Here is a 15941-nt window from a genome sequence, read left to right as displayed (position 1 = left end):
AGCCCATCGTAAACTCTTACCTGTGTCATTCATTCTACTCCAAATGTTAAGACGCTGGCGTTCTATTTTCAAATAGAGTTACAAATGTACACAAGCATCTACAAAGCTCCCCCAACAATACACCCATGACTCCGTTGCAACCATTACCAACTCATCTCTACTTTGATCCACGCCCACCCTTTCCCTGCAGATGACGTTAAAGCAAGTTTCAGACGTGATGTCATTTTATGTCTGCGTTGTTCTTTTGTTAACAATTTGTGTAGAAAAAACTTTGTAGACATTGTAGAAGTTGAAAATGAAAACCATGCAGAGAATCCCCGTCTACCTTTGGCCCAGCTTCCCCCAAAGCGCATTTCCTAAAGAAAACTATGAGCCAAACCAGACGTTGCCTTGGGTGCCATGCTGTTCCCCAAGCTTTATTCTTTGTGAAGCAAGTGCTAGGGCGCATCCTGTGGATCAGATAGTTGAGCTGCCAGTTGGGGCCGTCTTCATGATGGGCGGTGAGTGCTCCGTCAAGAAAACATGTAAGAAGCTGGGTGGGGGGAGGATGGACTGAGTGGAGCCAATCATTCCACAGCGGCCCGAGGGATCTCCTGACACATGTCTCTCTCTTCCAGTTGATCACACCAGGGTTGTCCTCCACGATGGCGATCCCAACGAGCTCGTTTCCGATTACATCAATGCGAACATCATCATGGTAACTGCCCCGCCTCCCGCCCCTCTTCTGACCACACGCCCTCAGCCGATTCCCATGTCACAGCCTTCCTCCGGACCCTGGCGTCTGAAGCAGCTTTCTCCCTTTCCAGCCTGAATTTCAAACCAAGTGCAACCACGCAAAACCCAAGAAGAGTTACATTGCCACCCAGGGCTGCCTGCAAAACACAGTGAACGACTTCTGGCGTATGGTGTTCCAGGAGAACTCCCGCGTCATCGTCATGACCACGAAAGAAGTCGAGCGGGGCAAGGTACCGTGCTTTGCTGCCTCGTCTTTTCCGGCAAATAGCTTGGCTAGCGTGGGCCACGGCAGGTTGGCCCTGTTGGGGACTCAACGAGCAAACTCCACTGACCCGAATTCCCGCAGGTGACAGGGAGGGAAAAGAAACGTGTGACGTGTCCGGGTCTATTTTCTCGGTGTCTCCTGCTCTGCTCTGGGTTCGCTGGACCCGCTCGTTGACGTCCCATTTCCATACTTTCCCGCTGTTGATTTCTCTCCGTGTGTTTTCTCTCGCTTCACACCCCCCATCCTGGGACTCTAGTTCACGGAGGCGACATGGGAAGCAACCCTGTGACACGGCATGAGCTACCAAGTTATCTGAGGACGCGTGGCCACCTGCAAGCGGCCAGGCATGGCTGGGGCAAAGGACTTTGGCTTTCCTGTGCAGGCTTCGGGAAGGCAGGGGCCCCCTGAAGCAGAAACTCTGAGAACAGTTTTGCTGGTCCACTCATTCAAGGACTCCTCATGCTCCCTCTGTCTGCAGAGGGAGACCCTGTTTCATAAGCGCGACCACACCTGGCCTCCAAGGTATGTTTTCTGGATTTTTTTGAAAAATAGGAAATGGATTGTGGTAATGGTGTGTGACATATTGAATGTAATCAACGTCATTTTGAAAAGGATAGACCTGGCAAGTGTCTGTCATAGTCTTACACACACACACACACACACACACACACACACACTGAAAAGGAGAGTCCATCAACGAGGCCTCGTCCAATAGCAAAAACCTTAGAAAACCCAGTGCCCTTCATTCACAACTGAAAGGAAAGCCGCATTCATACCAAAACCTAACCCATTCCATCAGGTCAATTCCAACTCATGAGGACCTGAGTAGACAGGGTAGACCTGGCCGATAGAGTTCCCCAGGCTGTGACCTCATGAAGTCTTCTTTCCAAACTGCAGCCAGTGGGGTCAGACTGGCAACCGTTTAGTCAACAGCCAAGCGCGTAATTACTGGCTTAAAAATGACATTGGGAGGGCCACGGCCGATCCAACCTGGGCCGTCTCAGCAGTCCCTGTGGCTCTTACAGATGCCAAGGGAAGCGGTGACTGCTAGGCAGAAAGTCAGCAGTTGAAACCCCTGAGTGTCTCCATGGGAGAAGGACGTGGCAGAATCCTCTGTGAAGATGACTGTCCACGGGGCAGTTCTGCCCTGTCCCATTCGGTTCTTTGAGTCAGAACCAACTCAGTGGCAAGAAGTTTGGGTCTTGATCTTTGTGCGCGGATCACCAGGTCTTTCCTCCTGCAGAGCAGCGAGTGGGCTTGAACCACTGACCTTTCAGTTGGCAGCCCGGCACTCCCCCATTGTGCCACCAGGGGGCTTTGTCTAGTGCACATGCTTAACATGCAAGTGCCAATAAATCGGTGAAGCGCACGTACCAGACTAGACACAGGACTGCTCTTCACTCTGGAGAGGAGATGGCACCACTAAGCGTGTGCATGACTGCATTGTTTGGATCCTTCAAGTCATGGTTCCAAAGGCTGGAGAGTCCTGACAATGACCATTCGCATGGTCTGATCGCCTGGAGGGACCAGGTGGTACCTTTGCGACATTTGTTTCTGAATGCATGGAAGTAACAGAGCCCCGGTTTACCCTCACACCTGAGACGACCCGGGACAAGTCTTTTCAGACTCTAGATAGCATGCACCTCAGAAGAGTAGTCACTCGGAGAAGAATACTGAATGAGGGAAGTCCCATGGTGGCCCTAACCAACTGACCGTCTGCAGAGGGTTCCCAGGCTGTAACCCCCACGGGGGCGAATCCAAACAGCTCATGGTACCCACCCACCCCAGAGGAGGCAGAGTAGTGAGCCCAGGGAAGTGAAGGCGGGCAGACTCTGCAGGGCTGAGTACCAAAGAGGAGAGAGCTGAACAGAGAGAGCTCTCTGAAGATCTGCAGAAAGTTCCCTCGCTTCTTCAGCAGAGTCCGCATCAGAAGGACATATGTGAGGGGGCCACCCGAAGCTGGAAGCTCAAAACAGGCTTGAAGGAGCCGGGCCCGGTCCCTTGCTCTCTTTTCCCTAAAGAAAGAACTAGGTTTTGGTATGAATGCGGCTTTCCTTTCAGTTGTGAATGAAGGGCAGTGGGTTTTCGCTGTTGGACGAGGCCTCGTTGATGGACTCTCCTTTTCAGTGTGTGCGTGTGAGACCATGACAAACACTTGCCAGGTCAACCCCCTTCATGTGTAGAAGCCAAAGTGACGTTGATTACATTGAACATGTCACACACCATTACCACAATCCATTTCCTTTTTTATATAAAAAAAACATACCTTGGAGGCCAGGTGTGGCCGTGCTTATGACAGAGGGATCATGAGGAGTCCTTGAACCAGTGGACCAGCGGAACTGTTCTCAGAGTTTCTGCTTCAGGGGCCCCTGCCTTCCCGAAGCCTGCACAGGAAAGCCAGAGTCCTTTGCCCCAGCCATGCCTGCCCACATGCAGGCGGCCATGCGTCCTCAGAGAAGTTGGTGACTCATGCCATGTCACAGGGTCCCTTCCCATGTCGCCTCCAAGGAAGCATTCCTGGTTTCCTCAAGGAGGATCTGGGGAAGCAGCTAGAAGAAGGAAAACAGGCTATGCCACCCTGCCCTTCCTCAGGATGTCCATCTCGGCCCTCTCTCCCGATCTAACTCTTCCCTGGGGAAGGGAGGGCGATGACACAGCGGGCCTGTGCTCCCCCGACCCGCTCTCCTGAAGTTTGCTCTGTGCACTGAGGGGATGCCAGCCCGTGGCCTCCTCTTGCTTCCTGGCTGACAGGTGGGCGCTGAGGTACGGCTGCGCTCATGGTGCAAGGTTGCGTTGGAAGACCGGGAGGGAGCACCCACCCCCCCCCCCCATCTGCATGAACTTGAAGCCCGCTGGAATCATCCTGCTCAGAGTCATGACTTGCTGGTTGGTTCCCTGGCGTGGGCAGGCGTGTGGCGTTGAGAATAGATTGCCCGGCAACCTTCTGAGCTCAATGACGATTTGAAGCATTTCTTGGGGGTGGGGTGGGGAGAGAACAATTCTGTGAAACCTGTCCCCCCACCCCCCCCCCCCAAAAAAAAGCTCTTGCATTTACAAAGTCCTGGAGAAAAGGCAGCGTTCAGAGCACTGATAGAAGACCACACAAACCATTCCAAGTCAAAAAACTGCCTGGCCACGAGCCACGAGCCCGTCCATTGAGCTTTCTTCCACGGGATTTTCTTCCTTCACCGACGACTGGGCTCTGATGCCCCTGAAGCGGCGCCCTCATCCTTGTGTGCTCACTGCTCACTGCCCTCTGCCCCCTCACCTCCAGGGGCAGCCCCTCTTGCTGACACTCTGTCTTGGTGGCTGTGCAGACAGGGTGGGTGGCTGGCTGTGAGACCGCACCCGGGGGGTGTAGGCGAGGGAAGTGCCTTCTGCCCAGGGGCCATGGCACAGCATCCACGGGGACTTTAAGCAATTGGCATCAAAATGGAATTGGAAGATGGGATTCTCTCCGGGAACGCTCTAGCCCCCTCGAGTACAGACCCATTTCGCACCTCGTGACGGCTCTCCCTCCGTGGTTTCCCTGGAGCTGTTTCTCACCCACCCGCTCTTGAAGACCGTGGCAATGACAGGCGTGGCATTCCCGGGGAGGGAGTGGCAGCACGTGTGGTTGGTATCCGGTGGATCTGGATATAGAAAGAGCAGCTGGCTCCAACCCCCATCGGCCGCCTTTCTGTGAGAGCCGCTCACGCGTGGGTAGATAGGGCGCAGCGTGCGCCCACACTGGCGCGGCAAGGAACCAGGCCGTCTGGCTCGCAGGGCGCTTGGTCCGCCCCCAGCATCCTTGCCTGCCTTCCCCATCGCCAGGACTCCTGCCAGCACCCTCACGCTGGCTGGTGCGGCTCTGCATGCTGGTGCTTCAGAGAGAAGCCAGCCAGGTTCTCTGAAGCACGTGGTTTTCGAGACTGCCGGAGCCGCGCCCTCTTCCCCGTCTCCCCGGCAGTCGGAGCATCTGCTTTCCTTAGTTGAACGCCTCTTCCTTTCGACTTTGGAGTTCCAGCCGTTAGATACCAGCGAGGCTATTTCTCGTGCTCGTGGTCACTGGGCAGGATCAGAACGTTCATTTTAGGCTGCTGCTTGGTCTTATCTATATCTAGCCAGATGACACCCACATACCACGCGATTAACCGTTTTAAAGCGGCAAGCTCAGTGGCATTTCATACAGTCAGGGTTGAGCCACTGCCCCCTCTGTCTAGTTCTGAAACAGCCCCCCATCCGCCCCCCGCCACAGAAGGAAGGGATTCCCATGCCCGTGAGTTTCTGCCCTCCCCTCCCCCCCAGCCCCTGGCAACAGCCAGTCAGCTTTCTGACTCTGCAGCTTGGTCTGTTCAGGACATTTCAGAGAGAGTTGTGTGTCTGTCTGTCCTCGCTCCCTCGGCATAATGGTTCTGAGGTTCATCCACACTAGCACGTATGGGAACAACATTCCCTTTTACGGCTGAATGCTGTCCATGTTGTGAGTGTTCCTCTTCATGTGAACAGAGACTAACTGTTTCTCTCCTCCCCCCCCCCCCCCCGTCCTTTGCAGAGCAAATGTGTCAAGTACTGGCCCGACGAGTACGCTCTCAAAGAATACGGGGTCATGCGTGTTAGGAACGTCAAGGAGAGCGCCGCTCACGACTACACGCTGCGCGAACTTAAACTGTCGAAGGTCGGACAAGTAAGTATCCTGTCGTATTGCAGAGGCCCTGGGGACCCTGCGGTTTGCTGTCCTCCGTGGTCACCATTGGCGTGCGCTCCCGCAGACGTCCGCTCTTTGATGGAGCCACCGTTTACCAAGTGCCCTCCCGTGTCTTGGGCAGTTCCAGTGGTACCTTGTGGATAAGACACATTGTCCCTGCCTGCCCGCACGCGGTTCCCAGGGAGGCGGGCGATTTACCCAGGAAATAGCCAAGGGGGCTCAGGGCTCTGCAGGCCTCACAGGGTGGTGTATGTGTGAGGGAGGGCTACTATGCCCACCTCCCCCCATGGAAGTGACACTGCAGGAGGCCGAGGTCTGAAGGTGGAATCCCCAGACAGTCAGAGTCGGGAGAGGACAGGTCCAAGTAGAGGGGGCAGCAAGTGTAAAGGCCCTGGGGCCGGTGTGGTGGCGGGAGTCCATTTCATCAGCCCCATTCTTGCTCCTAGTGGAGCATGGGTCTTGGGGTGACGGAGGTCCCAGAACAGGGCTAGGCTTGGCTTCCCTCGAATATGTGTGTGTGTGTGTGTGTGTGTGTGAGATCTGTGCATACTAGTCAAAATCTTTGGGGGACCCAGAGATGACTGAAATTGTGTCTGCCGTCCCCACCCGCCCAGAGTGTGCACTCTGTTGGCAAGACGTTCATTAGCTAGTTGGTGACACACATCGGTATGTCAACGTAATCAAAGGGATCTAGGCAGGGAAAGTCACTGGGGGAAAAAAGGCAGCTCTCTGAGGGGCCTCATGCAGAGCAGAAGAGAAGGTTCTTAGGACCTAGTGCAGCGAGTGGTTCTCAACCTGTGAGTCGCGACCCCCTTGGGGGGGTGGGAGAACGACCCTTTCATGGGGTCGCCCGATTCAGAACGGTAGCAAAATGACAGTGATGAAGTAGCAACGAAAATAATGTTATGGTTGGGTCACCACCCCATGAGGAACTGTATGAAAGGGGCATGGCATTAGGAAGGTGGAGAACCACTGACCTAGAGGAACAATGTATTTGCGGACCCCAGTCAGGTTGGGGGCTTCTGTTTTGAGGGCAGCGGCAGCCACAGTCAGAATTGAGCATTGGAAAGGGAGCGAGGGTGAGGAGCGGAGAGGGCCGTGCGCATCGGCTTCGGCTGCTTGGTTGTCCAGCAGGTGAAAAAACCTGGGGCTTGTGGAAAGTGGTAGGACAATGGGAAGGAGACCGACTGAGCTCCTGGGCCGGTCAACCCGAAGGGGTGCGAGGAGGGAGTGCACGGGGGCTGAGGGCCAGTTGTCTCCTTGGAGAAGCTGGTTGCATGGCTGGGGGCTGGGGAACGCAGGAGAGAGTCTGAGCCCTCTCTCAGACACAAAGCTCAAGGGGCTTCTGGGACAGGGAGGCAGGGGTGGAGGTTGGACGGGGAGGGGGAGGCGAGGCGGGGTCACAGGAAGGAGGAGGAGGTGGTGGCAGAGGTGCAGGTAAGTAAGTCGGCGTGCTGTGGACAGAGAACTTTCTCCATGAGGTTGATGTGTGAGGGGCAGAAGAGATGGTGTATTTGAGAGAGCGGCTGTGAAGCGAGGGCGACCAGAAGGCCATTCCATCTCCAGGCTGTGGCCAGTGCCCACACAGCGAGCTGTGCCCATTTTGGGGGTTTTCCCGGAGCATATACCAGTTCTGCTTCTGCACCAGGGAGGCGCTGTTACGTTTGTGCCAGTGAAAGGTGCCCAGAGACCCGAGGTGAGCTCATGCTGTCGGGAAAGGAGACTTGCTCAATGCAGGACTGCCTTAGACCACAGCAGAAAGCTGCCGGGATCTGCACCGCGCAGCAAGGCGAAGCACAGCTCAGGAGGTGTGCCCGCAGGGACGAAGATGCAGCCAGGACCGGCCCGCTGCCGCAGTGACCTGCCTGGCAGCCCCAGGATGGGATGCTCTGGTCTTCTGCGTTCCCGTCCTCCCGGCATTCGCACCACCTGTGTGCTCAGTGGGGCGTTGTTTTTATGAAAATAGCTAGAAGTCCAGTGCGCTATCCATTGTGCCACAGAGCAGGCGTTGTTTTTAAACGACCTTCTGTAACCTCATCATGCTCCCTGAGGAGGAGGCCTTGTTGAGTGCTGTCACGTCTCCGATTCAGCATGAGCCTCCGTACAACAGAACAAAGCACCCTCACCCATGTTCTGATGGGTGACCCACCCCTGTTTGCAGCCACAGTGTCAGTCCGTCTCTCTGAGGGTCTTCCTCTTTTTCACTGTGCCCCTCGCTCGACAAGGCTGTCCTCCCCACCAGGGGCTGGTGTCTCCCGTGTTCAAAGTCCACGAGACGCATCCCCCAGGAGAAAGCCTTCATCGTCCCCGTTTTGGAGCTGAGGACATGGCAGCTGCGTTAGTCTGGGTGGACGAGCAACATAGCCACAGAAACTCCTCTGTATACAGGAGAGAGTTTGATATAAAGGGGAAGTGCACATTAAGAAAACATCCCAACCCAGTGCTGTCCTAGCCCATAAGTCCAACATTAGCCCATAGGTCCAACATCAATCTACAAAGTCCTCCTCCAGCTCACAAAACACGCCGTGATGCTGGCTGCAGGAGGAAAGCCGAATCAGTGAGCGTGTAAGCATCTCAGCCCTGGCAGGGGTAGGTCCGTGTGGCTTCTCCACAGGGATGTCTTGCAGGAAGTGAGCCTTGCCAGCTGAAGCAGGGAACTGCAGCTGCACCCTGGTCTAAGGCAGCTGCACCCTGGTCTGACTATCAGAGAGCAGGAGACCCGAGAAAACAGAAAGGCGAGGCTCACCGAGCCATTTATCTGTCCACTCTTCAGTTAACCCCGCATGTGCTTATCGGCCAGGTTGGCACAATAAACCTGAACTATCTCAGCGGTTTTGAGATGTGCAAGGGCTCTCGTTAGTGTGAGCGCTGGGATTCCAGCCCCAGTTCTAGCCCCCTGATGAATGGATGTCTTTGTACCTACTGTGTCCTTAAAGCAGAATGGTAATGCAAGTGTGGATGTGTGAGTGTTGCCGGGGGAGGGGCTTGGGTATTCAAAGATAAAAAGAGGAACAGGTGTGTCCTGTGGTGAGAGGAGACTCCCATCCCCAGAAGCCTCCTGGAGGAATACCACTGGATGGCGCAGACAGAGACGACCCAGGCTCGAGTCTCCTGAAGAATAAGTTGCCCTCAGCACATTGTGGGTCCTCTGACAGAAGCACTCCTGGGAGCGCTCGGCCAGACCCACAGGAGAGCCCCTTGAAGGGGGGCTTCGCCCCAAAGCCCGAGCAGCCCCTGTACCCGCTGACCCCACGGGCAAGAGCGTAACCGGGTGACTCCTCAAGCCCCTGATTTATTTAATTCGTTTTTGGTTTTTCTTGGCTTTACTCCAGGGGAACACGGAGAGAACGGTCTGGCAATACCACTTTCGGACCTGGCCGGACCACGGCGTGCCCAGCGACCCCGGGGGCGTGCTGGACTTCCTGGAAGAGGTCCACCACAAGCAGGAGAGCATCGTGGACGCGGGGCCCGTGGTGGTGCACTGCAGGTGACCGGGCCCGGCCCCCTCTTGTTTCGTGGGAGAAACCTCGTCTGTGTCCAGGGCTGACCTGCACAGACACCCATTGTGGCCCTGACGATCCCACAGAGCTGCCCCGGCCCGGGGAGGGCGGGGCGCATGGAGTCTCTCTTCTGAAGACAGTTATCCTCCAGGAGTTTCCGCTTGAGCTTCTCTCTTCATAATAGCAATTTAGGATTAACCGCTTTGATTATGGACGTAAGAGAGCTGGTCTCCCTGCCAGGATGTTGGTTTGCCTCAGACCGCTTCCCGGCCAGGGCTACGAGGGAAACCGTGCTCTCGACTTCCCCCCAGCCTGGGCTGAGCCAGGTTTCTTAGAGCTTACCCCCAGCTTGGGCAAGTAGACCGCTGTGCCACTCGATCAGTTCAGGGAATTTGTTGCTGCTCTCCTCCTACCAAGGAGACAGACCCCGGCATGGCAGAGATGGGGAATGTGCCGCGTGACTTGGAGACTGGAGTCTCCCCAGAGGATTCCAAAGCCCCGGGTTCTTTGCTGGTGCAGTTTCAAATACAGACACATACCCTGCTCAGTTCTACCCCGATGCTGCCAGCACTTCTGTTTGGGGTTGAGGTAGGTGCCTCCGAGAGTGGCACTGTTGTCACGCCCTCTGTCCTTGTGCCTGCAGTGCTGGGATTGGCCGGACGGGGACCTTCATCGTGATCGACATCCTCATTGACATCATCAGAGAGAAAGGTAGGTCCTCCGGAGGCTGAGAAGCTGCCATTTCGGGTTTAGCTTCCGGAAGGAAGGCATTGGCAGAAATAGCTTGCGGGGGAAGCCTTTGATGGCCAGCCACAACCCAGAACTTCCCACGTGTTTGGCAGGGACAAGCAGTGCTGTCATTTGCGCTCTGGGCAGTAGGTGACGCCCAGGAGCTGTGGACGCCACTGCTCTGGCCTGCTGCCCAGTATGCGCTGCTGGTCGCTGCCTGAAGCTGGTGGTGTGCAGAGATGGGTGGGAGGCAGTACAACTGGAGTGTGTAGGAGTCCTGACCTCTGACCTTGTCCCTGTCATCTTCTGGGGTTACCGGTCAGAGGTGCAGAGCTGTAGGGCTGGGGCGTGGTCCATCATTGCTGTCTGGACCCATCAGCTCTCCAGGGCTGCCAGAGCCACATGGGAGGCAACTCCATCCTTGACTGCTCCTTGCCCTGACGCTCTTCCGGGTTTCCTTTGCAGGCGTTGACTGTGACATCGATGTGCCCAAAACCATCCAGATGGTGCGCTCCCAGAGGTCAGGGATGGTGCAGACAGAAGCACAGTACCGGTTCATCTATATGGCCGTCCAGCATTATATCGAAACACTACAGCGCAGGATCGAAGAAGAGCAGGTACGAGCCGGGGCCGGGGTTCCCCTCTGTCTTTCTTCCGTGAGTGTGTAGCCGGGGCAGCCAGGCTGTCCTCCCTGTAAGCAGGGGCCATGTTGGATAGAGGGCCCTCCTGGGAACGGGAAAACAAGGTCCCAGCCAGGAGGGAGGGCCCCTCTGGGAACTAATTATCCATCATAACTGTACAGCTCCAGGTTTCAGGCTCGCAACACCTGGGTCAGGGGTCCTGGGCAGATATCCCAGCTGCACCCCAGGTCGCAGAAGGGCCTCCCTTCCCCCCAGGTTCCCACAGCCGGCTTCAAACTCCCAGCCCTCCCAAGTTCCCAGCCTGGTCTGCCTTTGATCTAGGCCATCTTTATCCCAATTCCATCTCTTCAAATGAACACTGGGGCCTTACAACCACGGGAAACGGCCACCCCGCTAGGCGATACAATTCTGATGTGAATAATGGAGAACATGGGGTTGGAGCCTTCCCATCTGAAACAATTCCTAGCAGATGCGATGCTGAGTTAAGGAGGACACATTGAGAAGGTGGTGGGGGGGGAGTGAGAACTGCTCTTTGGGGGGGGCTGTGCCTACTCCCCGCTCCCCATCCTTCTTCATGCCCCCAGTGTGCTCCACAGCAGGTAGAATAGTGTAGAGATGTCAGTGGAGTTTGCCTCCTTACCACCCTGTCTGTTGCCTTCCAGGAAGCTGGGCTAGCCTAGCAGAATGGCAGCCGCATTGTCAAGGCTTGCTGAGCCAAAGTAAAGTTCATTAGTGTAATAGGGCCTTGGTTCACGCAAAGTTGCGCATTAGATTGCCCTCTAAGTTTTATCCACAGAACCGGTGTGTGGATAGAAACTTGTGGCGGTGGTTGGGTGCTGTCCAGTCAGAACCATCTACCCCATAGCGACCCTGCGTACCAGGGGACATCCTCACCTTGCGCTGATGGGTGAGCCCACCACTGTGCCCTTCCATCTTGTTGAGGACCTTCCTCGTTGTCACTGCCCCTCTACCTCGCCACGCCTGATGTCCTTCTCCAGGGACTGGTCTCCCCTGATCGTATATCCAAAGCGTATGAGACAAAGTCTCGCCTTCCTTGCTTCTAAGGAGCGTTCTGCCTGTACCTTCTCCAAGACCTTCTTTGTTGTTGTTTTAAGGAGAGAAACACAAGGTCCAATAGTGGACAAGCTGCCGGATCTGAGCGTCAGGACTTTGGATCTGGATTTGTGTTCCTGTTGAGTGCTGGGCACCAGCTCGGAGACCGTTGGTTGGTTCCTGCAGGCTGTTTTAAGAGTGTCTTTTGGCTAGACCTGGTGAGGGCCAGGCAGTGTGTACAGTGAGCACTTGCCTAGAGCGAAGGCCTTCTAAGATGGACAGAGGGAACGTAGCCCCATGGCTGCAAGTCGGGAACCCCCTGGAATCCCTAGAGCAGTCTGCCTTGGAAAAGCTGGGGGAAAGGTTCGCCTTGTGTCATTCCCACTTCTTGTTTTGGAGAATTTAGGGGCACTTTTCCCTCCCAGCTCTCGTCTGCTGACCATCTATGATCTCTCTGACCCCACTCTGATTTAGCAACAACTTAGAAAATAAAACAAATCATTTATTGCCGCTCCTCCTCTCTGCTTAAAGCAAAAGCACACACCTGCTCCTACGAGTTTATTTTTAGAGAGTACAGAATGTAGAACCTGGGTGTCCCTGGCAATCCCTTCCCCAGGCGTGCATGTACGCATGCATTAATGAATTCAGCCAGTAGATTTAGGGGTGCCAGTACCTCCCAGTACTTCCTTGAAGACCACCAACTGCTATTTTGGCTCATCGCTCTTCAGTGGAAGTGAACTTGGGTCATTGGGCGACCAAGTGGCATTCACTGTTCTCTCCACCCTGCGCTGTTTGATCGGTCATGACCACTTCGCCCCCAGGGGCTCCAGGTTTAATACCAGGGGTTCCCAAAAGCTCGTGGCAAAGGGAAATAAAAATAATGGAATCCTCAAATTTTTGGAAGCCCCCGGGCAGTTGAGCAGTTTGTTTGTTGGTTTTTTTAAAAAAGCGGTGGTAAATAGGTATACCCCCTAAAAATGCCATTGCAATAATTTTTGCATGTCAATTTATTTTGTTTTAATAATCCTTATTTTAAAAACTTGAGAAAAACAAAGCAGAGCACCATGTCCATAATTCATGTCGCCCTGGTGGCAGCATGCTCAAGGGCCCAGCTGGCTGCTCATGCTCAAAAGGTTGGAGGTTCAAGGCCGCCCAGCGGCCTCACAGGAAAAGGACCAGGCAGTTTGTCCTGTAAAGATCATGGCCTTTAAAACCTTCTGGAGCCACTTAAAAACAAACGAACAAAAAACCCCACCTCTTCTCACCCGACTAGACAGCACCTAACACTGACAACCACCACCTCAGACTTGTATTAGTGGATTCTGGCTTGTGGGAACCGTGTGGGACAAGGTAGCACTGCCCCACAGGGTTGGCAAAGTCGAAAACGCCCAGTGGGAGCAGACGGCCACCTCCTGGTCATGAATTTGATTTGAGGAACCGGAGCCTCTTTGGATTGCGGATCTTTTCACGACAGACAGACAGACTGTGTCACGGGCCTCGGCTCTCCCAGAGGACACCTCCGACAGGGCACTTAGCTTGATGTGCCAGAGTTCCTCAGGAAGTACATGTGTGGACTTTCATCCAACATGTGGCCTTTCATGTTTACTAGACACGAACTAAGCCCCCCAAACTCACTGCCATCAAGTTGATCTGACTCCTGGCGACCATGTGGGGCAGAGTGGAGCTGAGACTGTCCCTCTAAGGGGGTGGAAAGACCTCTCTCTCCCCTCAGGGTGGCCGGTGAGTTCAAGCTGCTGTTGACTTTGGGGCTTGCAGCCCAGCCCGTAACCACCATGAAACGGGGCTCCTGAGACACAAACCAGCCGTGCCCCCTCGCTTCCCAAAGTGACGGCACCGGGCACGCTTCACCCTGCTAAGGGATCGCCCCCCACACGCCGGGTCCATCTGAGGTGGAAAGTCGCCCCCTCCTGTAGCATGTGGCGATGGTCTCTTGATAGACGAGACTTTCAGAACTGGTTGTGTCTGGGAGAATTTAGGATGAAAACCCTCTGACCCAGTGGTCTCCTCCTTCCTCATGCCGTGACCCTTTCATGCAGTCCCTCATGTGGTGGTGACCCCAACCATAACATTATTTTCCTTGCTACTTCATCACTGTCATTCTGCTACTGTGATGACTCGGGCGACCCCTGTGAAAGGGTCGCTTGACCCCCCCAAAGGGGTCGTGACCCACAGGTTGAGAACCGCTGCAGTAACCAGAACCCCTTTAAGGGCAGTTCGCTCCTGTCTGAGATGAATCCTATTCCCCTGGGAGATTCTTTCTTTTTTAAATTGCCCACCCCAAGCTGTCATTAGAGCAAAGAAAACAAAATGAAGTTTAAAAAATGCCAGGGGCGGTGGTGGTAAGAGTGGATATGACGTCATGTACTAGTGTTCCCACAGGCTAGTGGTTCTGCATTGGGCCGCTACACGATGAAAGATCAGCGGTTCAAAACCACCAGCCACTCAGTGGGAGAACAGTGAGGCTGTCTGCTTGTGGAAAGACTTCGTCTCAGAAACCCACAGGGCAGTCATACGTGTCCTATGGGGTCACGGTGAGTCCGGATGGACTTCGTGGCACCGAGGCGTTTGAATTCATGATCCTGATATAGTTCCACCGCGGGAGCAGCACCAGTAACGGTTTCTCTTCTCTCTTAAAAAGTGCAATGCTTTGGCTGCTTTATTCCTGACAACATTTAACAGTGAAACCCCCAACTCACGTGTTTTCACTTGCCACCTTCAACTTTCAGAAAAGCAAGAGGAAAGGACATGAATACACAAATATTAAGTATTCCCTCGCGGACCAGACCGGTGGCGATCAGAGCCCGCTCCTGCCCTGTACCCCGACACCATCCTGTACCGAGTAAGTCGCGGGGAAGGAACGCCTATTCATCACGGAGCCGGAGCCTGTGGACGGGCCTCCACGGAGCCAGCCTTTGCCCTGCATGCATTTCATTGGCGCTTTCTTGCTGTAAGCCGCTCACGCCGCGTGTCACCGACTAGCCATTTCTCTGGACCAAACGTTTTGATACCACAAGCTAAGCTACATTTTTCTTTTTAAATCATTTTATTGGGGACTCTTAAAAACGTTTGTCACAATCCATATGTCGTTTGCATCAGGCAAATTTGTATATATGCTGCCTTCATTCTTTTCTAGACATTTATTTTCCATTGAGCCCTTGGTACCAGCTCCTCTTCCCCCTCCCTCCCCGACCTGATAACCCCTTGCTAGGTTGCACATGGTTATTTTCATCTCTTACACCGACCGCTGTCTCCCTTCCCCCATGTTTTCTGTTGTTGTTCTCTCTGGAGAGGGGTGTATGGTTATGTGTTGATCATTGTGACTGGTTCCTCATTTCTCCCTTCCTCTCCCCTTCTTTTCCCTACCCGTCTGGTATTTTGATTCCCACTCCTGTTCCTGGATTCTGTATGTTGTGAGCTCCTCCCATCCCTCTCTATACCTGTGTACATGTTCCGGTCCAGTCTGAATTGAGAAGCAGCACTGGGGTCGTGGTAGTGGGGGGTGAGGAACCCTCAAGGAACCAGAGGAATATAGTGTGTTTCGTTGATGCTTTACAGCCTCCTGGTTGACTCATGGCCCCTCTGTGGGGGGATTGTTGCACTGTTGACAGATGGGCTTTGGATCTGTGCTCCAACCCCCCTCATTCTCAACAATATGTTTTTGTTTGTTATGTGTCTGCTGATGCCTATTACCTGGTCCTTATGACTCCTCATGATCGCACCTGCAGTGTGCTTCTTCCATATGGACTTGTTGCTTCTCTGCTGAATGGCAGCTTGCGTAACTTCAAGCCTTTAAGACCCCAGACACTATGTCTTTTAATAGCCGGGCACCGTCCACCTTCTTCACCACATTTGTCCAAGCTAAATTCTAATGGACCTAAGTGACAGGCTGATAGTCATGCTGGCTAAGATTGTCTGGGAGAAAGAAAGATGACAGCCAGTAAAACCCTATGGGCCAAGTCCCACTCTGCCACGGGGGGTCACTGTAGACCAGTCCCACTCTGCCACGGGGGGGTCACTGTGGGCCAGTCCCACTCTGCCACGGGAGGTCACTGTGGGCCAGTCCCACTCTGCCACGGGGGGGTCACTGTGGGCCAGTCCCACTCTGCCATGGGGGGGGTCACTGTGGACCAGTCCCACTCTGCCACGGGAGGTCACTGTGGGCCAGTCCCACTCTGCCACGGGCGGGTTACTGTGGGCCAGTCCCACTCTGCCATGGAGGGTCTCTATAGACCAGTCCCGCTCTGCCATTGGGGGGATCACTGTAGACCAGTCTCACTCTGCCATGGTGGGGGTCACTGTGGGCCAGGCCC

At 54.6% G+C, this 15941-nt stretch overlaps 1 protein-coding gene across 5 annotated transcripts in view; it reads left to right on the top strand.

Moving 5' to 3' along the window:
• The window catches only part of PTPN11 (protein tyrosine phosphatase non-receptor type 11), an 83826-nt gene that overhangs the window by 60675 nt on the left and 7210 nt on the right, over positions 1-15941 (top strand). For 3 of the 5 annotated variants that reach the window (XM_075534397.1, XM_075534400.1, XM_075534396.1), the window contains exons 8-14: positions 618-697; positions 807-965; positions 5535-5667; positions 9009-9174; positions 9831-9898; positions 10382-10533; positions 14358-14470. In XM_075534397.1, the coding sequence (XP_075390512.1) occupies positions 618-697; positions 807-965; positions 5535-5667; positions 9009-9174; positions 9831-9898; positions 10382-10533; positions 14358-14470 (871 nt within the window). The remainder of the gene's footprint in view (positions 1-617; positions 698-806; positions 966-5534; positions 5668-9008; positions 9175-9830; positions 9899-10381; positions 10534-14357; positions 14471-15941) is intronic. The other 2 variants (XM_075534399.1, XM_075534398.1) reach the window with 1 other exon arrangement.

This window comes from Tenrec ecaudatus, chromosome 16 (genome assembly GCF_050624435.1).
Source record: "Tenrec ecaudatus isolate mTenEca1 chromosome 16, mTenEca1.hap1, whole genome shotgun sequence".
In the NCBI taxonomy this organism is placed as follows: domain Eukaryota; kingdom Metazoa; phylum Chordata; class Mammalia; order Afrosoricida; family Tenrecidae; genus Tenrec; species Tenrec ecaudatus.
This window is presented reverse-complemented; position numbering and strand designations above follow the sequence as displayed.